The 26,529-nt window shown below is 51.3% G+C and overlaps 1 protein-coding gene across 2 annotated transcripts; it reads right to left on the bottom strand.

Annotated features, from left to right (window-relative positions):
* Positions 1 to 51: 51 nt before the first annotated feature.
* On the bottom strand, positions 52 to 14,662 carry SPRYD3 (SPRY domain containing 3). 2 transcript variants are annotated; one of them, XM_045463599.1, is made up of 12 exons: positions 14,401 to 14,507; positions 13,038 to 13,173; positions 12,770 to 12,916; positions 11,700 to 11,775; positions 11,067 to 11,191; positions 10,612 to 10,747; positions 9,583 to 9,768; positions 3,320 to 3,469; positions 2,807 to 2,864; positions 2,009 to 2,128; positions 1,752 to 1,924; positions 52 to 1,397 (listed from the first exon to the last, which is right to left on the bottom strand). In XM_045463599.1, coding segments are annotated over exons 2-12 (1,308 nt in total). In that variant the 5' UTR covers positions 13,040 to 13,173; positions 14,401 to 14,507; the 3' UTR covers positions 52 to 1,262. The 2 variants fall into 2 exon arrangements, with proteins under 2 accessions (XP_045319555.1, XP_045319554.1); XM_045463598.1 differs by lacking the exon at positions 13,038 to 13,173 and having other exon boundaries at positions 14,401 to 14,662.
* Positions 14,663 to 26,529: the final 11,867 nt, after the last annotated feature.

The following is a 26,529-nucleotide window of genomic DNA, read 5'->3' on the forward strand; positions in this document are numbered from 1 at the left end:
CCCTGGCCCCGGCCCTACGGACGGGAAAGGATTCCCTTGTCCAGGCCATCCTGATAAATACAGAAACTCCATCTTTATTGGCTGTATAAACATCTCTGGGCTGTACATACATTTCATACATCGTAGTGGAGGGCCGAAGGGGGGACACCAGCAACACAGCAGCTCACCCCCTTTCCCCAAGGCCCACCCACTCTGTGCAAACCAAGGCTAACAGCTCCCGCTCCCTCTTCCTCCCAGGAGAAGTCACTGTATGGGAAGGGGGTCAGGGGTCGTGGCGGCGGGAGACAGGAGGGCTTGGTAGGGGAGGACGTATGTAAGTGCTAGAATCAAACACTGAAGCAAAACAGGCAACTGGCACGGGCAGCAAGCTGGGACACGGGTGCAGCAGGGAAGGGGAGTGAGGGGCCGAGCCGCCTTCTGCGCTTGCGACCACAGCTCCGGGTCTTGCCTTCACCGTGCATCCCAGGGAACTAGGGACAAGGGTACCACGGGTGTCCCAAGGATGGCAAGGAGGGGATGGGAGCAGAGGCCCCAGGCCCCCTCACTTGGCAGCCCCTCTCTCACTCCATTCAACACGTAACAGGCACCCGACTGTGTGTACAGTTGCGGGGAGCCAGAGACTCAGATTCTCTGCGGGACTACGGTGCCTAAGCAGGCAGTGAAGGAGAAAGCGGGCTCTCAAGGGAAAGAACAGAGACCCTAGAGTAGTCTTCCTGGGACAGCAGTCAGTGGAAGGAGAGAGAGGGCCCAACAGAGCCCCCCGAGCCCAGCCAGGGGGATAACAGCAGCAACTGGTTCACAATGAGGACAGGGAACAAAAAAGGGAGATGCAACGGGAAATACTGTGATAAATAGAGGAGGGGGATGTCTCTACTCCACCCCCTGCAAAGCCTCATGCCCAAATAGCAGCTGAGACAGGGTGCTCACTCCTCTCCACTCCTATGGCCGGTGGGGAAAGAAAAGGTGCGGGAGTCCACCAGCCAAAGCAAGCGGGACCCACCAATATACCAATTCCATTCTTAGGGCCTGTTCCTGTCCAACCAGGGACTCAGGTCCAGGACTGACTGATGATCGAGGTAGCACCAGGTCAGAAACATGGGCACACAGGAGCTCGGCAGGGGCCTGATCTGGGGGGAGGCGGAGGGACTATGAACTCCCTGGGGCCTGCTGGGTAAGCAAATCCTTGGGGAAGGCAGGAACTGGGCACCCGGTTCTGCAAAGGGCGAGGAAAAGGAGACGGGGCAGGTCTAGGGAAGAAGCCCCTAGCCACTCAAGGGATGCAGATCCACTTTGACTTTCTCCCCACAGCTCAGCATTCCAATGGTGGGGAAGAAGCCACCAGAAGGTACAACAGCATCCTTCTTCCCGATGATCTTGCCGTTCCGAGTGAAGAAAACCTGGGGGTAGAGGCATGTAGGCGAGTGGAGCAGGTGGGCTCTAGCCTCTTCTGATGATGCTACTAGAGCCACACAGGCCTGAACCCCAAGCACTGCCAACTCCCAGAAGCCCTCGGAGAGGGGGGGGGTGGTGGGGGGGGAGACTTAGGGTGATGTGGGAAGTGACCACAAGGGGGCGTCTGGAAACCAGCTCCCCACCAGAGTCTGGGCAACGTCCAGCACCTCAGAACAGAACACGCCCACGGCCAGGCCTTCCCCTCTTCCCTGCGTTGGCTGGGGGTCCTATTCCCCAATGATGCCAGCCCCTGCCCAGGCCCAAGAACCCTAGTCCAACGCCACCCTGTCCCCACTCACCACCACCTTCTTGCCCTCATGCTCCTGCTCAATCTCTTCCCCATCTTCTTCTTCTTCCTCTTCCTCTTCTTCCTCTTCTCCCTCCTGGTGCAGGTACATGACATTCCGGACATTCCGGACGGCTCGGGCAGTTGGGGACAGGATCACTGTGTCACAACTGTCATCACTGTCACCTAGGAGGCCAGGAAACTGAGCTCCCGTGGTACTGCCCCTACCATCTGCCTGACCAGCCTGGTCAGCCACCCCCACCTACTCACCCTCACTGTCCAGAATGTAGTCCCGGGGGAACATGATTCCACAGCCCATAATGTCCCCTTTGTAACAGCGTGGCCCGAAGGGGTCCCCCACACCACTGCCGTGGAAGATCTTCCCATCATCTATGGGGGGGGGGGGGAGAGGGGGAGGAGGGGAGGGAGAAGACACACACTTGAAGGAAGGGCTGATCCTCTACCCTCCACCGGGCGAGAGAGAGGTCCCTGCTTGAAGTTGAATGCTTGCTCCTCTCCCTCTCTGGCACTGAGGAAGGGAAGGGGTCAAGGTGAAACAAAGATGGAAAGACAGGAGTAGAAAGAGGGCACCATATTAAAAAAAAGAGACACAATATTCGCTCAAGACGCTAAGGGGCAGCAGACTCCCTCAGGATGCTGGCAGAAGGGAGAGGGGACAGGGGCTGAGGAGGGGATGGGGATGGCACTGGGAGCTCACGGCAACTCCTTTCTAAAGAAAGCCCTAAAGGAAATGAAGCAGACCAAAAAAAGAAACTGCAGAATCTGCAAGAAGGGCGCAGAGGGAGCCAACTCAGAGGCCTGGAATGTCCAGTTTGGGCCCAGATCTCCCGCCCGTTTCGGCTCCCCTCGCTTTTCAGGCCGGGAGGAAAAACACAGACAAAGAGAAAGCACTAGCAGCTTGGGAAGGGGAGATGAGACAGCAGCAGGGGAAAGTCTCACCAGCCAGACGCTGGAGGGGAGGCCTTTCGCTGGGGGTCAGGAAAATGGATGTCCCTGTGCCTCTACAGCCCCCACGGCCTGAGCCGCCCCGGGGCAGCCCCTACCCACCTGCATGGTAAGCCACAGAGCCTCTGCTCCAGCCAGGGTGCCTGTTCTTGGGATAATCCTGCACCAAGAAGGAAAGAGAAAACCTATGGTCCCATGCACAGAAAAAGAACAGGAGAGAGGGCATCTGCACATTCAACCTTCTGAAACAGGCTACAACCCCAGAGGGCTGCTCACTCCCCTGCAGCCTCCCACCCCCTTCAGGCACTTGAGGTTGCAGGGGACGCAGGGAAGGTAACAAGGGTGTTTGGCTTTCACAGCCAGGGCTGCAGGCTGCCCCCACCCCACCTGCAGGCCCATTTGAGTGCTGCAGTCAGGACCCTCTATCTGGTTGTGGGTCATGGGGGGTGCGTACCCTCCCACAGCGAACACACACAACCATGCTCGGGTAAAGACCCTTCTCCCTCCACAGCCTGCCCCCCCTGCTCCCCGATTTCCCCAAGAGCTTCTGGGCCCCATTCCAACAGCCCCAGAGCTGAGCAGCTCTCCAGGTAAAAAGCCAGCATGAGTCCCCACCTTCCGGGCCAGCCCCAAAGCGATGTAGCATTTCTCTCCAGGGTCCACGATCTCCACCTCAAAGTAATGGCTCCGGGTGCTCAGCGGGTGCCGGGCCTGGGCCAGCCCCACGTCAACGATGCTCTTGCCCTTGCCCAAGTACTCCAGCAGCTGTGGGGGAAGAGCCAGGGGCAGCAGGTGGTGCAGAGGGCAGACTGACACCTGCCCTAGAAACCTGGTCCAGAGGCACTCAGGACCAGTTTCCTGAGCGTGACAAACCCTTGGCTGGAAGGGAAAGGATCCTAGAAGAAACTGGGCCGCAACGTTCTGGGCAGGCATGGGAGAATGGGGCGGAGGGGGGGAAGCAAAGGAGGCAGCACAGGCAGGAGGGCTGAGCCTCGCACCCATCTACCTACTGAGCCAAAGCCCCTCTCCTTGCTTTGGGGGAGAGGCGGGCAGCAGCACAGCACCCCAGCTGGCTGAGCACCCAGGACCACACTAGGGGTCTCCAGGCTGTCACCTCCCTGCCCTGAAAAGACCCTACTAGAAGAGGTCTACCCAGGGCCCTGGACAGGAGAAAAAGAGATGTGAGGACGTGAAGCCTGCGCTGAGAGGAGACATGAGGGGGCCTAATGGGGACAGGGAGGATGCAGAGGTTAGGTGCCAACTCCAGATGTCTGAGGGAGGGGAGACAGCTCAGAAACCACTTCTGCCTAGGATGGGACGGACGTGATTTCTCAAGGGCTGTTTGACTTGGCTGTGGACAGAGCTGGGTCAGGGGGGGTGCCGCGGGGAATCAGCGAACCCAGAACGACCAGCTCCACTCTTTACTTAATGTGAAGGAGGGGAGCAGGCAGGCCGGAGACATGAAGGCAGGCTTTCCCGTTCACAGCCCCTCTCGGCCCTTTCACAGCAGGGGTGTGGAGGTGGAGGGAGAGGGGAGGCGACTGACGGACTCTTGGGGCTCAATTCCACACTGGTCCTGCCTGGGCATGATGGGGCGGCCACCCCCAAGCTGGGAGGATTTATTTATCAGTTGTCATGGTAATGGTGGGGTTATGACTCAACCCCATCCCCTCTTTCCTCACCCTCAGCATCACCTGGGAGTCCTTAATCCCTTTTTAATTAGCCAAACTGCCCCTCAAGACTTTAGTCTACCCTCCCACCCCTCCAGCCCAGAAGAAAACACTGCCTGGGGACCTCCTCCACTCATCCCTGGCAAGCCTTGGGATGCTGGCCTCTCACCCCCAAAGAACTCCTGCCTGAACAGGAAAGGAATTATGCTGGCCTGCACCAGTGCAAAAGCCTAGGTGTCTGTGGCAGAGGCAGGGCCTGCACCCTCACCACCCCTTCAGACAGAACACTTGAGGGACAGGGTCCCCTTCTCAGCCCTCGATCCCCAAAGCCCTGCCACCTCAAGTCCGTCCTCCCCTCTTCAAAAGAGAACTGAGGTGGGGAGAGGCAACCAGAGGAAAAGCCAGAGCTGCATGGGAAGCCTCCTACATCCACACCCAGGCTTTTTTTCAAATTCCTCCAGCCATGACCTTCTGTGTTTCAGGTTATGCTGACCCTATTTTATTTACACCCCTAGCCCAGGTCTTCTCAGTTAGCTCACACTGCTTTCTTTCACCACAAGGGGGTCCCCCACAGGCCATGTTCTGATTTACCGGGTACTAATTAAAGGCCCACACTGCTGGACTTCCCCTCACGGTCCTGTATCCTCTGCCGGGCCTGGGTTCCTCCTCGGCATCTCCCCACAAGCCGGGAGGGGTAGAGCCTGGTGTGCATTAACTGGCTTAACGCTCCACCCAGTGCGAGGAGCCCCCAGCCCACCCTCTCCGGCCAGCATTGCAGAACTGGGTGGGGGATCCCACAGCTGCCCTCGACCCACTCCATCCAACTGGCCTCGGCGTAGGAAACACAGTGTTCTCCACTTCCAGAGCCAAGAGGCAGCGGCTCCAGATCCCGATCCTTGGGAAAAACCCGCCCAACCATTCCCTCTGCCTCAGCCCTGAGGACTGCGGCCACTGCAGTCTTGTCTGTGGACAGGGTGGGGACGCTTCCTCCAGCTGAAAGGTCAGGAGGACGAAACCCACTAATGTGGGACTCTGAAACCCACTCCCCACCTGGCACAACATTTCAGACAGACTGCCTACAGCTGTAAGACTAGGTCCCAGCAAATGCCGCCCTCTGTAAGAGAGGAACCACCCGCCCCTTAGGGCATAAACTGCCCCAATTCATCTGATCCTCTCTCGGTATTTACAGGGGCAGGTGGGGAGTGTGGCCTCCCTGACAGATCCTAGCTTGAGTTCACTCCTCCCCTCCTGAGACTAGGGCTTTAGCAACCTAGTGGAGATGGGAGGTTTAGCCCCTAGGGTCTGAGTTGCTAGAATCTCAATGCTGGTCCCTCATCTGTGCCTCAAATGCCTTTCAGTTTGGGAAGAGAATCACACAGCCCTGGGTTCAAATCCTAACTCCTCTTAGTCACTAGAAGCTAACTTCGAGAAAGCGACTTTTGCTCTTTAAGCCACAGTTTCTTCCTCAGTAAAAGGAATTTTCCTAAAATGGGCGAGAGAAGACTGAATAAAGTGTGTCAAGTGCTCGGCATGGAGCCTGCCCCCAGGTGATCAACACATGTTCCGCCTTTCCCTAAATCAGGAAACGGGGGGTGTACCAGAACATACCCACGTATCAATGCTCCGTGAACATGAACGGTCACCCCAAAGCTACAACAGACTATAACTTCGCATCACAGACAGAAATGACCCTTCATCTCAGCCCTTACCTCCAACTCCAGCAGCCCCATAGGCCCCAGAACTGGTCACCGTTCCCCTAGGACAGATGAGCACGCCCCAGATTACTCTGTCCCCACTGACCAGCTGCCCTCCTCTTAGTACTTCTCAAATGACGCCCAAGCAGCAGGAATATTCCCCCACATCTTTGGTGGGGTAAAGGCATCCTTTCCTCAGTGCTTTCAAGCCCCCCTGACTCCTGAGCCTCCCTCCCCACACCACCAAAGCCCTGAGAGGCCAAACAGGTGGACTCAAAGCCACAGAATGGAAGCTGCGGGCTAGAGTGCAGAGAGCCTCCTGCACTCCAACCCCCCACCTCCCAGTAGCGCCTTCCCAGTCACTTCTCTCTGGCTGGTATCCGCCCTCCTCCTCTTGCCAGCAGAGACCCTAATCCCTCTTGACAGGAGCAAGGGAGGGCTCAGTGCCCTGAGGGCCTAGAAGCAGCTGAAACAGGCACCAAGAACGTGCTCCACACTCCCCACCGGCCAGCTCAGGCCCCAACATGGTCTCCTCCTGGGTTGGGTTGGGTTGGGTCCGGGAGGACCCCTGGAGGGTGAGGCCTTATTCACCCCTCTCTGTGTACCAAAGCCGTTGCTCCATCACTAAGGAGTTGTCAGAGGAGCTATGAGCAGGAAACAAAGACAGAATGAGTCTAATCCCCCAGCTTTACCTACTGCCCCCCACCCTCCACACATTACCTCACTTTGCAAAGCCTGGGGGCAGGGATGAGGTGAGGGGTAACACCCCCATCCCTGAGCAAACACAGCAGCGGTTCCTCAACACCCTCAGAGCTCTGCAAAGGAGGGACTCTTCAGGAGGGGAAACTGAGGCCACAGGATGCAGGGGGAAGGATTCCACTCAAGAGCCAGGTCTGTCTATATACAGGTGCTCAGATCAAACAGACACAACTAAATGTCAACTGCTGAAGCTAGGTAGCAGGTAAATGGGTACACACTGTACCATTTTTTCAACTTTTCCGTATGTTTGAAATTGTTCATAATTTAATGTTGGAGGGAAAAAAGAGGGTCAGGAATTCGTTCTTCTCTGTAGGAAGAACCAGTGAGAAGGGAAGACAGAAGATAACAGAGACTCCAAACTGAGAGAAAGGCCCAGGAGGCAAAGGGACCCAGACAGCAAGGTAAGCTCACCCAAAAGGGCCGTGGCTAAGAGCTAGTCAGGAGACTGACAGGGGAGGTGGGGACTTAAAGCCCAGGAACCCCGATTCACCTTACAAGAAGGGCCAGGAGGAGAGATGACGAGCTACAGAAGAGGGGTTGGGGAGAAGGGCACAGCATATGTCTGGCAGTGGACAGAGTGGTGGCAAGGGATCAAAGAATAAATATCTGGACTTAGTTTCACTACTAATTCACTGACGTTTGAACAAGTCTCTTCACTTCTGTCTGGTGCTGTTTTCACTTCTGTCTGTGTTTTTTCATCAACCACACAAGAGATCTGGGAGCATGAGGGCTGTCACAAAGACTAGGGGAGGGAGCTCCCAGCACCCTGGGTCTGGGTGCCTAGGATGCTAAACGTCCTGCATGTGAAGGTGAACGGTCTTCGGCTCCGCGCTGGGAAGCCCTGGACTGGAGGGCATCAGAGCCTCCCCTAGACCTTTATGGTTCTAAAGGGCGCTCTACCCGGAACGTCACCCAAGGCGGGAGAATCAGGGCCCATCCAACAGCGGAGGTCTTGAGGCTCCAGGGAAAGGCTCCCCACAGAGGGGACAGGAAAACAGGAAGGGCAAAATGGAGAAACAGCTGAGCTATACATCTTTAGAAGTGGGAGGCACAGGCCTCCAATAGCCCAAATGACCTCTCCCAGGCTCCTCCAGGAGATACAACTCCGATCCCCAGATCACAAACACAATGGATGGTCAGAAGGGACAAGAAGCAGCAGGGCAAGAGACAAGCAGGGATAGGGTCCGAGGGGATGGAAGGAAAAAACTGGGTATGTCACCCTCATTTGAAAGATGGAGTCGCTGGCAAGAGAAGAAGAAAGGCATATATTTCTCAAGAGGCTCATGCTCCAGTCTGCCCCAGAGGAGCAGGTGCTCAGGGAAGAGTGTGCCCACCCTGGCAGCTGTCCCCAGCTGGGGTGAGGGTCTGAGAGAAGAGCCAAACAGCTTATGTCTAAGAAAGAAAAAATTCTCAAATGTGTGACCTGAGGGCATTGGGGGAGGGCAGAAAGGAAGGAAGGCTATTTATAAATGTCTACAGGATTCTACATCAATTAGAAAAGATTGCCTGGGAGGAGCTGGGGCCAGAGTGGGGACAGGTCCAGGCAGGGAAAAGATGCCAGGAAAACAGTCTTGAGGAGAGGTCAGGGATGAGAGCTGGAACATCGCCCTGGCTCAGTCCCAAGTTCAACTCTGTAGATGTTGTCAAAATGATGGTGGAAGGGGGAAAGAAAGAGATGAGGATCAAAGAGTGGGCATCTGAAGCCTCCCGGCTTGCCGCCATTGCGGTCCTCAGACCCCACTGCCAGAGGGGGTGCAGAGTGTCAGGAGCAGCAGGAGGGCACACATTCTGCCATTTTCCTTGAGTCTGACTCACCTTGAACTCCAGAAATGGGGGAGCCTTGCTCATAATCCACTCCCACCCCCCACTGCTTCTGTTTTGCTATCAAAGGCTAAGCTGAAAACAGCCTGGGTTGGGGTGAGAAGGCCAGAGGGTGGAGAAAAAGGTTGAGCCGGGAGCAAGAGGGCGGCAGAGGGACAATTCGAAGTGGGAGGCCGGAGCAGCCCACTGGAGGCCAGGGCCAGACCCCTGACTCAGCATCCATTCACTCCCAGCCCAGCATGAGGCATCGAGAGTAGATGTGAAGAATTTCCCTCTCCCAAGGTCCATACACTCCCCAAGAAAGTTTCAAATCCAGGGAGAGACCAAAGCAGGTATGAGGAGACGGTGTATTAAAAAAGCAGACTCTGGAGGGTCAAGGATTCTCAATGAATCTTCATTTGCCTTCATTCGCATTCCTCTATCAAAATGTAGGGGGAAGACAGAAGACATTGACATTGACACTTACTCAAGACAGATCTCAGAACCTTCCCCCACAGGAGCAGGGCTTGTGACCACACATAACCTGCAGCACAGTGAGTGGAGAGCTTGGGCCAGCTGAGCTAAGACTGGGCTTTTGAAAGGAGGATCCAGGCATCCCGCCTCCAAATGAGCCCGGATGTGCAGGGCAGCAGAGGCCACCAGATGCAAAAAGAACCAAAGAAGGCAAAGGAGAACTACTGCTGTTCTCAGAGTAAAGCAACTAACCTGAGCTCTCAGTGACACAGAAGGAAGACAGCCAATCAGCACTAAGGAGAACACAGATCTGGATTCAAGAAGTCGCCTCAAGGCCCCAAGTTCCCGTTTCCCAAAACCCTATAAAAGACACTGTCCTCACTCCCCATTCTAAGCAATTTAGACACGCGTATGTGGCCCACAGAGTTCAGCCCAGGCCTCCCGGTCCAACCCCCACCACTCCACCCCCTCCTCCACTTACAGTTCCGCACACTCTGACATCATGCAGCCGACCCCACTCGTCCTCGTAACTGTCCACCATCATGACGCTGTCGTCCTCGCGGCCCAGCTCAGCGTTGAGGTGCAGCCTCACCTCTTCACCCAGAGAGTGCATGCCCACTGCTGGGAACAGTCCATCTGGGGACATGGGCATGATGGTGGAGCCCACCTGCAGTGGAGGGAGGGAGGGAGGAAGGGAGCTGCCGCCTGGCTCACTTTTCCACAGCTCACCTAATTCTCACAAGGGTACTTTTGAGATGATGCAACAAATAACTACCACACACGCTGACGGCAAAACAGAGGTACGGAAAAGTTTAAGAAGTTGCTAAGCACGCCTGGCCAAGCAAGGTATCCACAAAGCTAGAGGGCAGACATAAATCTCTTGACTGGCTGCCAAATGCTTTTGGCACGTGTGTGTTCTAGAGGCACAGACGCTAAGGAGGGCCCCCCGCCCCCCACCAAGGCCTGAGAGAGCAATCTTCCCAGGGTGGGAGATGGAGCAGGACAGGAGACGAAAGACAGCTGAGGGTCTCTCTTCCATCGCTCTTACCCATCTCTTCACCGCTACTAGCCTGTCTCCAAAGAGGGAAGGAAAGGAGAAGCGAAACAAGAAAAATAAACACAGAACGGACATACCCCTCAAAAGCATTCAAGTCAAATCTCCGAAGAGGACCTCCAGCTTATGCAGTCAGGCTGTAACCTCTTCCTCTCCTTTTCTGCTCAAAACTTTCCCCCAAATAACCCAATTCAGTCCCCTACAATCTCTGCCCATCCTCCACTGCACTAACCCACCCCTGTGCACATATCATCCAGCCAATGTCCTGGCTTCCCCTGGGCAGGGAAAGTGTCTTGTCCTGTACACAGACTTCAGGAGAACCTGAGGCTGGCCTGAAGGAGGTGGAACTAAAGCCTATGGGTCCCTGAGCAAGCCCAGCCAGGAGATGATTTCCACTCCCACAGATCCTCGGATGGCTTCAACGCGCTTAAATCCCACCTGGGATTTCCCACTCACCCGCTTCCCATTTTTGGTGAAGAAGATCTGGGCAGTCTGTACATCAAAGGACACGGGCTCAATGCCGCAGCCAATCCGGTCCCCGGAGTTGCACTTTGACCCAAACTGGCGGCCCTTGGCTCGGCCATTGTACAGCCTGCAAACAGAGCGGCACAAACACAGGACCTAAGCCTGGCCTCCCAACTTCTCCACGGCACTGACCCCTGGGGCCTACCTTGCTGCTCCCAGTCACCCTGCGATGGCATCTGTGTCCACGCATGAGCTCCACCCTCCCCTCCAAGTCTGCAAACCTCCAAGGGTAGCTATCAGGCCACCTTCCCATCCTGATCAGAAAACTCTATGAAAATACCCCAAGCCAGGTGAAGGAATGGCAAAAACCACGTCCAGGTAGTCCTTTATATCTAAGGTTCCCGAATCCACAGGAAAGGGACAAGGTTCCACAGGAGGCAACTCACTTGCCATCATCAGCGTGGTAGGCTACGGAGTCGGGCAACCAGCCAGGCTGGTGATCCAAACTGTAGTACTGAGGGACCAGCCCCACAGCAATGGTGCCCCGCACCCCGCTGTCCACAATCGACACCTACAAGGAAGAGCGCAGGGGGAAGGAAGTTAGCAGGCATCGGGATGAATTTCTGCCGGGGTGGGGAAGGGGAGTCAGACATCAAAGGCTCAAAGAGCCTCAAAGAGACAAAAAACATGGTAATCAAAGAAAAAGAAAGGACACTGAGGGGAGAACTGGGGAGACCAGGGGCCTACTTTGTCATGATTACTCAGAAAATCATTTGGAAGCTATGGAAAATGATAGGAAAATGAGCAGATGCCGGGCTCGGGTTAGGAAGTGGGAAAGAACATGGGTCCGAGTCTGGGGTGTGGGTCATAGCTCCTCCCCTAGCTGAGGGGCAGAAGAACAGAAGAGACAGGGTGACAGCACTGGGGCATCTATCTCTCAGCTGAGGCACCATGGTATTCTGTGCCCTTTTCTCAGCCAAGAAGACAGCCCTGATGGCAAATTAAAAGGAAGAGAGCAAGAATCTCCTTGGCGCTTAACAATTTCACCCCCTGCTCTCCCCCCACACTGCCTTGATCACCTCAAAATAATTGCTGTCCTTGGTCAGGGGTCGAGAAGCCACGTAGCAGCCAACTTCACCGGAGTTTCCATGGTAACTAACAGAAGAATGGGGGGGGGGGGTTCATTAGCAGCCTAGCCCAGGAGTGGGGGGTAGGGCCTCAGCATCTTCACCGCTGCCCCATCCCCCGGTAAGGCCAACACAGAGGAGAATCTATCAGGCCACACTTCGGGACATCTGCACAGACACCGTAACAAGATACTTGAGGTCACCCACCCCTCCTGCTGCCTCCAGCCAGGGTCCAACCCACATCAGACCAACAAGAGCATGGCTCCTTCATTTCTAGGAGGAAAAGAATGCGGAACCTCCCTTAATTGCCTAGCCAGGGTCTCACAACCCTGTCTAACCTCGATCCCTCATGCTGCAGCTTTGGCCTTTTTCTCTGGCTCTGTCTTCAGTGGAGCTGAAGCACAGCTGGTCTCTATCCTCTGCACCAAAGCCCTTCGGAGACTGGAAGACGGTTATTCAGTCCCCACTCCTCAACTTTTTTGCCTTCAGGCTAAACAGCACTACTTCCTTCCCCCCCCCCCCCCTTCAGGGACAACTTTGTGACAGAATTAGGCTCAGAAGGAGTCAGGGAAGGGGTTCAAGCCAGAAGAGAGAGAAAACAAACACAAACACACAAGCCAAAGGGCTGGAAACTGGTGGGCAGGACGCACTGTGGGACTGTCCTCCCAAAACAGGAAATCCACTGCCTCTGAAACGGCTACTCTCCACCAAACCCCACCCCCTGAGATGCAGGCAGAAGGAGACCCAGACAAGCCACACACCCACTGGAGTCCCCTCAACGAGGCACTTGGGCGACTCGACACACTAGCAGCTTCCTCTCTCTTACACGACTGCTTCTAATGTGGACCAGGACAGAGTGACCCAGAGACACAGCTCCACCCCGCTCCACTCAGAAAGGCCTCCAGGGTCAAAGGCCCTCGCAGGGCAGGTGCCAACAGTCGTCTGCCTCTGAAAAGGCCCCTTTTCATCTCTTAAGACCTGGCAGAGCAAGGAAAATGTGGAAGCACTCCCCCTAAACTCACCTCAAAGTGTCTCCGTCTACAAGAATGTGCTTGAACCTCTCCTGGTATCGGAAAGCCCGGACCTCCCGAATTTCCCGGATCCTCCGGCGCCAATTCAGAAACCGGTAGTGCAGGTTGAGGTCATCCATCTTGTTCATGAGAACAAACCTGCCATGGGGAGAAGGAGACTGAGAAGGAGACTGAGAAGGAGGCAGGGCCCAGAGCACACCAGAATGTGGAGAGGGCACTGGACTCAAAGTCAGTCAACAATCCCCAACCTCGTCCTTACATTCAGCATTTCCTGAGCTCCTACTATGCGCACTGTTCTTGGTGTTAGGAGTACCGCTGTGAACAAGATGGGTGGGATTCCTGTTCTCACAGCACTTCCGTTCCAGTGCGGGAGGCGTGACAGGGAAGACACAGACCTGACGACGTCGGACAGTAGAGGAAAAAAGTAGAGTGGGGTGACGCAGAATAAAGGGGTAAAGTCTAAAGACTACTTTGGATACAGCGGACAGAGGAAGTCTCTCTAAGGTGACACTTGCGTTAAGAAGAAGCCAGGCGTGGGACAAGCTCAAGAAAGAGTATTTCAGGCAGAGGGGCCAGCCAGGACACAGGTCGTGGGGTGGAAGGCAGGCACGGTAGAGGAATACAAAGGCCAGGGTGCGTAGGGAATGCGTGTGGGAGAGTGTTCAAGAAGAAGATGGGAAGAAGCCAGGAGCCAGAGCAGACCACAGGTTAAGGAGTCTGGATTTTATCCCAAGCGGGACAGGAAACCTCTGGAGGGTTTTAAGCAAGGAAATGACGGGATTTTTAAGGTTTATCAGATGTTAAAGATCATTCAGGCTGTTGGCTGGAGAAGTGATCACAGATATGCAAGAGCAGAAGGGGCGAACAAGTAAGAGGCTGTTGGAGCGGCTCCAATGAGAGATGGCATCCACTAGGAGGGTAGCAGTGAAGATGGAGAGGAGTAGGATGACCTGGATATTTAAATCACCAACGGTGCTAATATATGAATGAATGAATGAATGAATGAATGAACGAACGAATTTTTCCTGGAAGCCAAAAGTGACGAAAATGGGAGGTACTTTTCTCTTCCCATCGCCCAAACATTGGGACAGAGGTTCCATCAAGGCCTGACAGTACCCTGCATACAGTAGGTGCTTAAATGAGCCTTAGCTGGGCTGAATTCGACCCCAAAGCGCTTGTTACACCCTTCTGCGGTAGCCACAGGCACCACGTGGCCCAGAAGGGTTGGCACCGGCGGGGCTGCCCTCCTCACTCGCCGCCTGGGCTCCACCCCAGATAGATAGTGGCCCCCAGACCTAAGGACGTCCGCTCGCCCAGAACCGCACAGCCTTGGCACCCGCGAGCGGTGGCCGCACCGGGTCCCTCCTCCAGCCCGGACACCGCCTGGCCCTCAGACGAGACCCGGGGGCAGGAGGGCCGGGCTCGTCAGCGCGACTACACCCAGTCTCCCCAGGCCCGGCACGGGGCCGAGGAGGGTCCCGAGGCAGGAAGCCCAGGGACCGGGGCGCAGGCCCCGCCTCTGACCCCGAAGCCTCCGCCCAGGACCCCCGCCTCCCGCCTCAGGCTCCGGGGGGGGGGAACCCGAAGCCTCCGGGACCCCGCCCCCCCCGATCCCCGCCTACCGGGGCCGCCGCGTTCTCCTCATCCATAGGCCTCTCAGCTCCTCACACTAGCTCTTCGGCCGCCGCCACCACACACATCCGGGTCCCCGCCCTTCCTACGCTCTCCGAGGCCCGCCCATCCCCACCCTCCCCGGCCAATCTGCAGCGGCCCAGGACGACAGGCATCTGCAAGAACCAATGGGAGGACGCAGGCAAGCTCGGGCGCGGCCCGGTGAACTGGCTACCTAGCGCAGGGTAGGGGCTGGTAACCCGAGGGTGGGAGGGTGGAGGCAGCGACGTGGCGGCGCGGACGCCGTGCCGGGCGCCGTGGGCGCGGACTGGGCGGTCAAGGGGTGGCTCCCGCGCCGGGCGGGGCGGGCGGAGAAGGTTCCTGCGCACCTACAGCTGTTGCCGGTCTTGCCTGCGCGCTCATTCTGTGGCACAGACGACGCTGAGAGCAAGCTTCGTAGGAATGTCCTCTTAAGCCACCCAGCAACCTTATGAAATGAATCTTATCATTATCTCCTTTTTGCAGATGCAGATCTTGAGGCTGGCCTCCATAGCTCGTGCGCCTGTTACCATGTGCTTTATATTTATTCTCCAGAGCTATGCTATTACCATGTGCTCTTTATTCCCCCTCTCTCCCCCCAAGCTCCACGTCTTGTCACCTTCCACTCATTCTGCGAAGGACAGTTCATTCCAGGAAGAGAGAACTTCGGATGCAAAGCCACGATGGCATGAAACCTCTGGCTGTTAAGGAAGGGAAGCTTTGGGTGTGACCTAAGGAAAGTTAGGCCCGAGTTATTATATGAAGGGAAGGATACTCATATTTATTGAGCACCTACTAAAGGGTGTTACCACTCTCGGGAGGGCTGCCCAGGTCGCCTCCCGTCACCAGATGTCCCTTCCAGATCAGAGGGTTTTCCCTCCTCTGCGTTCTCATACCATTTCATTTGCGCCTCATCTAAGCACTTTTTACAATCTTTCATTACCTAAAAGTCACTTCTGTATATAGGTCTGTCTCTGCTAGATATACAGTGGCCACTTGGCATGATGGAAATAGGTGATGGAAGAAAATGTAGATGGGAAATTAGGAAATCTGGATTAGAGCCCCAGTTCTATGCCTGAGGTCAAGGTCTTGGTGTTCTTACCCATAAACAAAAATTTTGAAGCATGTGGTCTCTTAGCGCCATTCCAGCCCCTGGATTCCATGAATCTGGAATTACCCTCCCCAACTCATCTCCAGCTCCTGTTTCCTTTATTGCTTTCTTCAACCTCCCCTTCCTAAACTATAAAAAATACCCCAAGCCTCAACTCAGCTGTTCCCAAAGACAACCAGAAAGCAACAGCCCAGGGGGCTCTCAGAGTCACAACCATCCCACACAGGGTCTCCTGGCTCCTTCCAGAAACTAGTTAGCTAGTTAGGACCTCAAATGGTGAAAGGGCAGAAGAAGGTGTTTCCAAAGTGTTACTAATGGTTGGTGATTCCACTCGAGAATTCCTCATCTTTGGGTTCCAGGTGTGGGGCTGGCCCTTTTGGTGAATCATCAATCTGTTAACATTCTCAGGGGTTGATTGACAATTTGTGTTTGATATCTAACTGTATTTGATTAAATAACTTTATTGAGATATAATTGACATAGGATAAGCCCTACATATTTAAGGTACACAATTTGATAGATTATGTATACACCCATGAAAATTTCACCACAGTCAAAGCAATGAACATACATAATATCACTTCCAAAAGTTCCTTTGGCGATGGCTGGGTGGCTCAGCCGGTTGAGCATTGGACTTCGGCTCAGGTCATGATCTCACAGGTCGTGAGTTCAAGCTCCCCATTGGGCCGATTGCTGTCAGCGAGTAGCCCATGTCCAGTCCCCTGTCTCCCTCTCTCTCTGCCCCTCCCCCGCTCATGCTCGCTTGCTCGCTTGCACTCTCTCTCTCAAAAATAAGTAAAACATTTTTTAAAAAGTTTCTTTGTGCTCTTTTTGTAATCCCTCCCTCCCACCCTCTCATCCCCAGGAAACTAATCTGCTTTTTGTCACTAGTTTAGTTTGCATATTCTAAAACTTTACTTAAGTGAAATCACAGATTTCATACACACACACACACACACACACACACACACACACACACGTTCTTGTCGGGGAGGGATGTCTGGCTTCTTTTATTCAGAATAAATATTTTGAGATCTGTCTGTGTTGCTGCTGCGTGTGTCACTAGTTCATTCTGTTTTATTGCTGAGTAGTATGCTACTGTGTGGATATACCACAATTTGTTAATGATTCATCTGTTGATGGATGGACATTTAGTTGTTTCTGATTTTTGGCTTTTACAAATAAAGCTGCTATGAACGTTCATGCACCAATCTTTGTATGGACATACATTTCATTTTCTCTTAGGTAAGCCCCTCGTAGTGACTGGCTGGGTCACATGGTAGATGTATGCTTAACTTTTTGAGAAATTGCCAAACTTTTCCAAAATAGTTGTATCAGGGCGCCTGGGTAGCTCAGTCGGTTAAGCATCCAACTCTTGATTTCGGCTCAGGTCATAATCTCATGGTTCATGAAGCCATGAAGGTTCATCAAGGGGTTCATCAAACCCCAAGTCCGGCTCTGTGCTGACAGTGCCGAACCTGCTTGGGATTCTCTCTCTCCCTCTCTGTCTCTCAATAAATAAATAAACATTAAAAAAAATAGTTGTGTCAGTTAAAAAAAATTTTTTTAATGTTTATTTATTTTTGAGAGAGACACACAGAGCGTGATCAGAGTAGGAGCAGAGAAAGAGAGGGAGGCACAGAATCTGAAGCGGGCTCCTGGCTCTGAGCTTGTCAGCACAGAACCACAAGCTGTGAGATCATGACCTGAGCGGAAGTCGGAAGTCGAACGCTTAACCTTAACCGACTGAGCCACCCGGGCGCCCCAGTTGTATCCTTTTAAATTCCTGTCAGCAGTGGATGAATGTTCCAGCTGTTCCACATCCTCTCCAACACTGGCATTGTCATTCTTTTTAATTGTAGCTATTCTAATAGATATGTAGTGGTATTTCATTGTGATTTTAATTTGCATTTCCATAATGACTAACGATATCGAATATCTTTTCACATGCTTATTTGCTATCCGTCTATCTTCTTTGGTGACTCTTATTATTATCTTCTTTTTGCAGATGAAGATCCTGAGGCTGGCCTCCATAGCTAATCCTAATAGGTCCACAATAAAGATAGTGACCATGTCTGTTCAAGTCATTTGCCCAGTCTTAAAACTTGAGTTGCTTTACTTAATATTGCATTTTGAAAGTTCTTTATATATTCTGAATTCAAATCCTTTATCAGATATGTGATTTACAAATATTGTCTTCCAGTCTGTGTCTTGTCTTCTCAGGTTTGAACTGTGCGAGTTCACTTGTACGTGGGCTTTTTTTCCCGATAAATACAGCATATCTGCATGTATAACTTTTGACTCCCCCAAAACTTAACTGCTAATAGCCCATTGTTGACCAGAAGACTTACCAATGACGTAAACAGTCAGTTAACACATATTTCGTATGTTATGTATATTATATACTGTATTCTTACAACAAAGTAAGCTAGAGAAAAGAAAATATTCCTAAGAAAATAACAAAGAAGAGAAAATACAGTGCTGTATCGTGTTGATCGGGAAAAAAATCCACCTATAAGTGGACCAGGTCAAACCCATGTTGTTCAAGGGTCAGCTGTATTCGAGTGTGATGTATGAGATTTAATTGCTATCTCCCTAAACTTACTCTGGTTGTTTAATACTAAATTCTAGGCCCTCAAGCCAAAATTTTAGGGAGGAAAAAAAGAAATATTTACTATGACCAATGTTTTGTTACAGCCTAGGATACTTTCTTCAACAGCTCTGCCAGAGACAGGTAATAAAGAGGGCACAGCTGGCCTGCCCAGAAGGGTAGGAACCCAGACCTCGAACAACTCCAGGTTGCCTTTGGAAAGAGGCCAGATTTAGGCTGAGGGTGTTCTCATAGCTCAAGAAGAAGTAAAAGAGGAGGTCTAGTCTTTTCATGACTTGCCAGGGATCTTATACCTATGATCTTATTAATTCTTTTCTAATTTCTTTCTTTTTCAGTTTGTCCTGCTTATCATAATAATACATTTCTTGTGTTTCTTCCTACCCTACCCTGAACATAAGTCTACCCTTCCTTTTATTTGCCTTAAAACAACTTCTCTCTAGCTCTAGAAATTACATGTGGTTTGAGTATTTAGACAGTTTAGCAAACAAGTCTGTATTTAACTTATCCAAAGTCTTAATGTTTTTCTACATCATGAAAGTTTTTATGTTGAAGTGTAAAAAGCATTGAACTTGGAATCCAGTGGATCCCACCGTCCAGCTGTGTGGCCTTCAGCCAGGTATTTGGTGTCTCTAAATATGCCTTCTTATTTGCAAAGTGGAGATGGTAATAGAACATTGTGAAATTATGCAAAATATAAATAAGCATTCAGTGAACTTGAGTTGAATCTCAACATCTTTGCCTCCTCTTCAGACTGGACGGCCCTCATCTGGTTAGCTCTCACAGGCAGGTATCCTCACCTTGCTGAAATATTGCGTCTCTCTGGATCTTTTCCCATCCAATGAGGCCTTCCAAAGCAGAGTTCAGATGTGAACACAACGATTTTGAACCAGGGTAGGATCATTCAGTCATTAAGTGCTGAGTATATTATGTGGGCCAGGAACTGAGTTAGACACTTCATTCCATTCATTATAGGAAAACAAAAACACTGGATGCCTACCATGTACATCACATGAATTTCCCCTAACATAACAATTCTACAAAGTGGATATTGCAACAAGCATTTTATGGATGGGGGAGTAGAGGATATGGCCCCTAATCTAAGGGCATTTATAAGCCAGTTATAAGAAGAAAAGATCTGGTATATGAAAGTGTGCTAGAAATACAAGACAAACTATCAGAAATGTTAACAGAAGACACATGATGGACAGCCACATGATTGGTAAAGACAGGTGTTGCTCCCTCTGCCTAGAAGCCTTCCCCTTACTCCTTCCCTAATAAGTTTCTACTCCAACAATCAGCCAAAGCATCATCTCCCCTGTGAAGCCTTCTCTGATTCTCCCAGGCAAGCTTAAGTTTTTCTCCCTCTGTGTCACTTAGTCTTTGATCCCTCCTATCCTTACATAGTGTCATTGTTGATTTCCTTGTCTATTTTCCCCAGAGACTGTGAGTTTCTTGGGATCAGGGTGAAAAGACTTATTCAATTTCACCCAGAACTTGATCATAAAAACTAGAGAATACAAGGCTAGAGAAGAAGGGCAAGGTTAGGAGTGTAATTACGAATAAAAGCTCCAAAGTATGAATTCAAAGAGCATATTTGGTCAGGGTGGGTGGTTCTTGAAAGGTAATAATAGGGGTTATAGAACAAGAGGATTGAAAACCAAGGATTTGGACTTGATCCTGGAGTTAATAGGGAGTCATTGAAGGTTTCTGAGCAGAGGAATTATATGCTCTATTTTCATTTCAGAAAGAATAGTCTGGGTACAGAATAGATAATGTCTGAAAACTGGACAGTCCATAGGAAACTGTTGTCATGGTCCAGGTGAAAGACAATGAGACCCCAAATAATCAAGGTGGCCACAGAAATGGAAACACTTTAAGACCAGATGGGGGAAAGCAACAGGAATAGGTAATTTCAGGAGAAAAGAGCAAAGCATGGAAGATGATTGGGAAATTGGGAGAGTGCTGAGACCACGCCCAAAATAGGAAAGTTGAGGAATGGTTCGTGGGAGGAGAAAATAAGTGTGATTTTAGACGTGTTGGGTTTGAAATAGGGACAGGTGGAAAATTCCATTAGGATCCTAGGTAATCCTTCCGATGCCTAATGTTCTGATAGCCATGTTGGCCATGGCTCAGAATTAAAGGCTCAGAATTTAACCACAGACGCTCTGTGGAATGGCCCTTTTCCCAGTCCAAGTGATCATGTTTAAAGTGGCCTTTTGGAGATGGATTTGCCCAGCAGATGGTTCTGAACAAAACCCTCCAGCAACACCATCAAAGATGACTAGGAGGTTGACGACACTGAAGCAGCTCACAGAGGGCTCAAGTGAAATCCGAGTTCAAACCCCTGCTCTGTCACTTCTCTATTTGAAGACTTACTGTTCCCCTATAGGAAGAACAATGCAAATAATAACATCACCCATCTTAATAACTTACAGTGAGAATTATATGTAAAGTGCTTGGTGCAGTTCTCAGCATATAGAAAGTATTAGATAATGTAAGCTATTATTTTTATTGACCATTATCATTATTATTATTATTATTATCATTGTCAGTAATTCACGTGGCCATCCTCTATAGACTGTGATCTCCTCGGAAGCAGGGGGCCATCTTACTTATTTCTCTATCTTCAGCTCAGGGCATGGGACATACAAAATTTTTGTTTGTTTGTTTAGAAACTGAGGTGAAACCATTACTGTGATATATATTTTTAATAAGCTCTTTATTTGGCAATAATTTTAGATTTATAGCAAAGTTGCAAAGATAGTGTGGAGAGTTGCCTAATATCTCTTACCCAGTTCCTCCCACTGATAATATTTTACATGGCCATGGTATATTTGCCAAAACTAAGAAGACAACATTGGTACGTTGCTATTAACTACACTCCAGACTTTATTTGTATTTTTTAAAGAATTTTTTAAAGTTTACTAATTTTTGAGAAAGAGAGAGAGAGACAGAGCATGAGCAGAGAGAGAGGGAGATACAGAACTCAAAGCAGGCTCCAGGCTCCGTGCTGTCAGCACAGAGCCCAATGCGGGGTTTGAACTCATGAACCGAACCATGAGATCATGACCTGAGCCAAAGTCAGATGCTTAACCAGCTGAGCCACCCAGGCATCCCTTAAGATTGTATTTTTATGTAATCTCTACATCCAATGTGGAGCTGGAACTTACAACCCTGAGATCAAGAGTCACATGATCTTCCAACTGAGACAGCCAGGTGCCCCTCCCCCCTTTAATTAATATATACATATTAATTAAATATTTTAATGTTTATTTATTTTTGAGAGTAGGGGGACAGTGGATCCAAACCAGGCTCCATGCTGTCAGCACAGAGCCTGATGCGGGGCTCAAACTCACAAACGGTGAGATCATGACCTGAGCCGAAGTCAGATGCTCAACCAACTGAGCCACCCAGGTGTGCCCCTCCCCCCTTTAAAAGATTATTTGGATTTGATCAAAATCTGGGATTCAATCCACAGTACCACACTGCTTTCATTGTCATCTCTCCCCAGTCTCCCCTGGTTGGAGGCAGTTTCTCAGTCCTTCTTTTGGTTTTCATAACCTTGACAGTCTTGAGGAAAATGGGCCAGATATCCTGTAAAATGTCCCCCAACCTGGATTTGTCTGATGTTTTTCTTGCAGTTGGATTGGGTTATGGATATGTGGAAAGACATTCATAGAGGTGAAGTACTTCCCATGTCATATATGGGGGAGGGGGGATACATGAATACCCATTTGACAATCACTGGTGAGGTTAACCTTGATCACAAGGTTAAGGTAGTGTTTGCCACGTGTCTCCCCTATGAAGTTACTATTTTTCCTTCCCCTTTAGAAGCATGATCACCAAGTCTAGCCCAAGGTGGGAGAGTTGTTAAGCTCTACCTTCTGGAGGTCAGAGTATCTACATACATTGGAAGTCTTCTGGAAGGAAGATCTGTCTCCTCTTCCCCACTTATTTGTTAATTTATTTATTTAATCACTTATTTATATCGGTGTTATAGATTGAATCGTGTCCCTGAAAACAAGAAATGTTGACATCTTAACCCCAAAACTTCCGAGTGTGACCTTATTTGAAAATAGGGTCTTTGCGGATTTAACTAAGTCAAGATCACTAGGGTGGGCCCCAATTCAATATGACTGGTGTTTATATAAAAAGGGGAAATTTGGACAGATACCCACAGAGAGAAGCCAATGTAAAGATGGCCATGTGATTACAGAGGCAGAGATTAGCCTGATGTATCTGCAAGCCAAGGAATGCCAAGGATCGATGGCCACCACTAGAAGCTAGGAAAAGGCGAGAAAGGATTCTACCTAGAGTCTCAGAAAGACCATGGCCCTGCCAACACTTTAACTTTGGACTTCTAGCCTCCAAAACCGTGAAACAATAAATTTCTGATGTTTTGAGCCACCTAATTTATGGTACCTGGTTACAGCAGCCCTAACAATACAATCAGTATGCACTTGGACTTTTATTTTCTACTTTATTCCCCTTACTTATCTGTAACTTCTCCCACCAGCAATGAGAAACCTGGCTCCCAATATCCGTAACTTATTTGTTCAACACTGCTCTACATCTAAAGCAGTTTCTAAAGTTTGTAACCTATAAGCCCAGGAGAAAATGTATCAACTAGAGCACAGTGTTTATATAGATTATGCTGTGCCTTTTATCTTTAGCCTTACAGTTTCCAGTCAAAACATTGTTTTCTAGAGTTACTGAGGTCAGCACCTTTTTTCCCCTCACCACCTTCAGTGTACTTACGTCATAGATCTGTACTACAGTTAGATTCGTTTGCAACAGTCTACATTCTATGCTGGAATACCCTAGCAGCCTTGTTGATTTTTTTAAGTGTTTATGAAGTATTGGATGAAGAGATATAAACTCTAAGCTCTCAGAGAGCACCAGGTCTCCCTACTACGTCCATCTAAGCTAGTTATATCCACATAAATAAAGGCTCTATGAATCTATTGAATATGCTTTGTTGATTTAATTACAAAGAAGCAAATCTCAGATCCCCAGTTGCTGCTTCTTGTCCACTAATGATTCCCCGTTCCCAACTGTCTGGCCGACTCCAGCCCAGTCTAGAAAAATGCCCTGCTGCCTTCCCATCTCTTCTCCCAAGCTCTGTTATAAAGCCTCATTCTCTAGGATGCCCTCTTTAACTTATTCTGGAGCCAGATGTCCCTCTCTTATTGCACCCTACCATACTCTGGGCCTCTTAGACTCTTTGGCCTTTACTCTGAATGCAAGAGGAGGAAGAAGAAAAGAGAGAGAACGGCTGAAGTGGTGGGAGGGCCAGGAGACCTCCTGGGGTGGGTTGGGCTAGCCCAGAAGCACAGGAGTGATGGTGGAGCCTCCAAAAGTGGTACAGTGTGCCCCCTTACCTCTCAATGCTCTCCCCCAGGACTATCTCTGCTCCCACCCAAAACACCAACTTTTACTTGCATCAATTCCAAACTCCTTATACAGTAGCTGGGGGCCCAGAGATGAAGAGGGTGTGGGGCTCCTGTTCTCAAAGCACCAACAATCTAACGGGAAAAGTAAGACACACGAAAGGATAAACAAAAATTGACGATAGCAGCACAATAATATGGATGAATTCAAAGGAAGGCACAGAGCTGGCCTGCCTGCTGAGCAGGTGAGGATGAAGTGATGGGATTTGGTTTGTGTTGAAGGGAATAAGGGTTCTGTCCCTGTGAGATGAATGCTTGGAATCCAGAGGAAGAATTGCCCTCTGAGCCCCGATTAGGCCACACCTTCATTTCCCCTAATCTCAGTTCAGCCCCAGAGATGGGAGACTGCCACGGGGTTCTGGGAAAGGTGACCCAACCAGCTGCCTGAACCAGAGTGTGCTCCCAGGGTCACTGTCCCAGAGCCATGGATGGTAGATGGGAGCACAGATTTTTCGGGGTGAGGGGCAGGGGACATGGAGCACCACCAGAGGCCTTCGAGAAGGAGAGAGTCCCATGGTCAGGACTGTGTGCACCAGGACCAACTGGAAGGCTCTGTGGAGACTGCAGGGACCGAAGGCTGGAGGCCAGCTGAGGTTATCAGAAGAGTCCCCGTCTAGCCCATGCTAGACTTTGGCCATGTCGTGATGTGATCATTGATCTGCATCCCTGGAGCTTTCTGCCTGTGAAATGGGCCACCACTTGTCTTTCCTCAGACTCAAAGCTCTAGGCAGGCCCTTTCCTTTACTGGGTGTGAGAGTCACAGAGCATAAGGGATCCAAAGAAGACAGTGTCCCGTACAGGAGGAGGAGGAGGCTCAGCAGAGTTTACTTCTGGAAAAGCTGAAGCAATAGCCCAAGCTGTTTTCACAGCCTTGGAAAAGCTTTCAGCAAACTCTTCTCTCTCAAGGAGGGCAGAGTCCCAAAGGACTGCATCTTGGCCCACACTCCATCCTGAGCACTCACCACGTGCTTCAGATCCCACGGCTCCCGGCGCTGTGGTGAAGGGCATCCCCAAGGGAGGAAAAGCAGAGTCCAAGAGTCTCAGTCTGCAAGGAAGACACTGGTTAGACTCCAGCACCCACCGTATACAGCTCTGGACACCCACACTGGAGGGGTGGAGAAAGGGCAGTACCGTGCAACAGTACCTTGGTGGTGGTGCTGGACTGCTCAGCCCAGCTTGCACTGCAGGGAGGGAGCAAGCTGGGCAGGTGGGAGCAGTAAACCTGGGGGAATCTGTTTGAGAAGGGAGTGGCGGATATGAGAGGCTAGCCAAGTGTTGGGCTTTCCTGCAATATAACCTACAAAGGAGAAGCAAGATCCTGCAGGGAGCACGCGGATCCTGCAGCGAGCACGACCATCTCTTCCCCATCCCAAACTTCCCAGGGCCTTCCTGTTTTATGCAGGAGCAACAAGCTGGAACCTATGTGCAAGGCATAATAAATAGTGGTAGGGATTTGGGGACAGGACAGAGCTCTCCACCCTGGGGTCAGAGCTTGGGGCAGGAGGTCACAGAGTCTTCACACAGTGGAGGACAGTTGCCCCCTCCCACCCCCCAACCCCCCTCCTCCCAGCCTGTCCAAACTGTGTCCGTGTCTCAGAGCCACTGCAAGGCACTGCTCCCCAAATTCATGTTCTAGGGTTCCAGGGTAGCCAACGAAGGGGGCAGAGGGCTGCTGGGAATGAAGTTCTTTTTTTTTTTTTTTTTTTTTTTGTATTTACCTAAAAGTTCAGGAAGCCCTTGCTGACGTTATTGCTTGGGGGCCCAGAATTTAAACTTAGCCACTGCCCAGAGCTCTTGTTTTAGGAAAGAATGAGATGGCCCTTGTTGCGTAATCCGGAGCGGGTGTGAGTTGCCAAAGGAAGCGGTCCTTCTTCCTGCCTCTAGGAAGGCCGGCTCCGCTAGGAGGCTGGGGATGGGTGGGGCACTGTCCCAGAGAGCCGCTGTGGGCGGTGGGGGTGGGGTAGACAGACAGCCGGAAGAAATACCCAGACTCTCCGGGTCCAGTGCCCCCCTGGGCAAAGCAAAACCTGATGAATCCAGAAAACCCAATGAGTGATGCCCGGGGCGGGGGGGGGGGGGGGGGGGGGGGGGGGAGGGGGGCAGATGCTAAGAAAGGAAAGGAATGGAGGAGTGGGCTAACCTGGATGAATGACAGAAGAGGGGGGGTCTGTTTTCTGTCCACTGTTCCCAAGAGCCCCCAGAGTATGGGTTCATGCTAACTTGTGCTTCACCCACCCACCCCCATACACCACCACCTCCATAATTCAATGGGCTAATCCCTCACCACTACCCTGTCCCTTCCTGCCAGGTGTTCAGCGAGCACATTGTCGCCCTTGCACACTGGACCCTCTGGGATACTCCCATGAGCCCACTGCGATCCTAGGGTTAAAGCCTGTTCATTCAAGGTGTGACTCCCCACCCTCTCCCCATCTCTCCCCTTGCTTCCCCCAACCGTTCTATCGCCCACTCTGGCCCCCTGGCCCGTGTTTTCCCACACTAACATCTCAGGCCCTGCTCTTCCTTGCCTCTCCCTTGGGCTACTTTCTCCCATCAACAGTGGGCTATCCCAAGACCCCATTACCCATCATCCCTGCCTTCTCTCTTTCCCTTGGCACACATCTCCCTGGTGACTCCCACACACCATCCCTTCCCCATCCCTCTCAGACAACAGTCCCCTCTCCACCAGAGTCCCCGCGGCGGCTTCATCCCCGACAGGACACAGACACCCGCGTTGGATTCCAGGTTTTTCCCTTCATCCCAATTCCCGTCCTCTCCTTCTCCCACCCCTCCCCACTCTCCAGTGCCTCCAGCCAGCTGTCCAGCTCCCAAATTCCGGCCAAGAGTCCCGGGAACAAAGCAAGAAAAACCAGAGTAATTTGGGAAGTAAACAGAAACTGGGAAGGGAGTGGGCAGAGAAAAGTGGGGAGGA

Source organism: Leopardus geoffroyi, chromosome B4 (genome assembly GCF_018350155.1).
Source record: "Leopardus geoffroyi isolate Oge1 chromosome B4, O.geoffroyi_Oge1_pat1.0, whole genome shotgun sequence".
Classification (NCBI taxonomy): domain Eukaryota; kingdom Metazoa; phylum Chordata; class Mammalia; order Carnivora; family Felidae; genus Leopardus; species Leopardus geoffroyi.

What these genes read in the sequence shown, in the direction of transcription:
- SPRYD3 (XM_045463598.1), bottom strand. Translation starts at nt 14,423, where the DNA reads ATGAGGAGAACGCGGCGGCCCCG. An exon ending in CTTTGGGGCTGGCCCGGAAG is followed by an intron (nt 2,865 to 3,319) that starts GTGGGGACTCAT and finishes TTCTTGGTGCAG; the next exon opens with GATTATCCCAAGAACAGGCA. An exon ending in CTACATTCTGGACAGTGAGG is followed by an intron (nt 1,925 to 2,008) that starts GTGAGTAGGTGG and finishes CTGGCCTCCTAG; the next exon opens with GTGACAGTGATGACAGTTGT.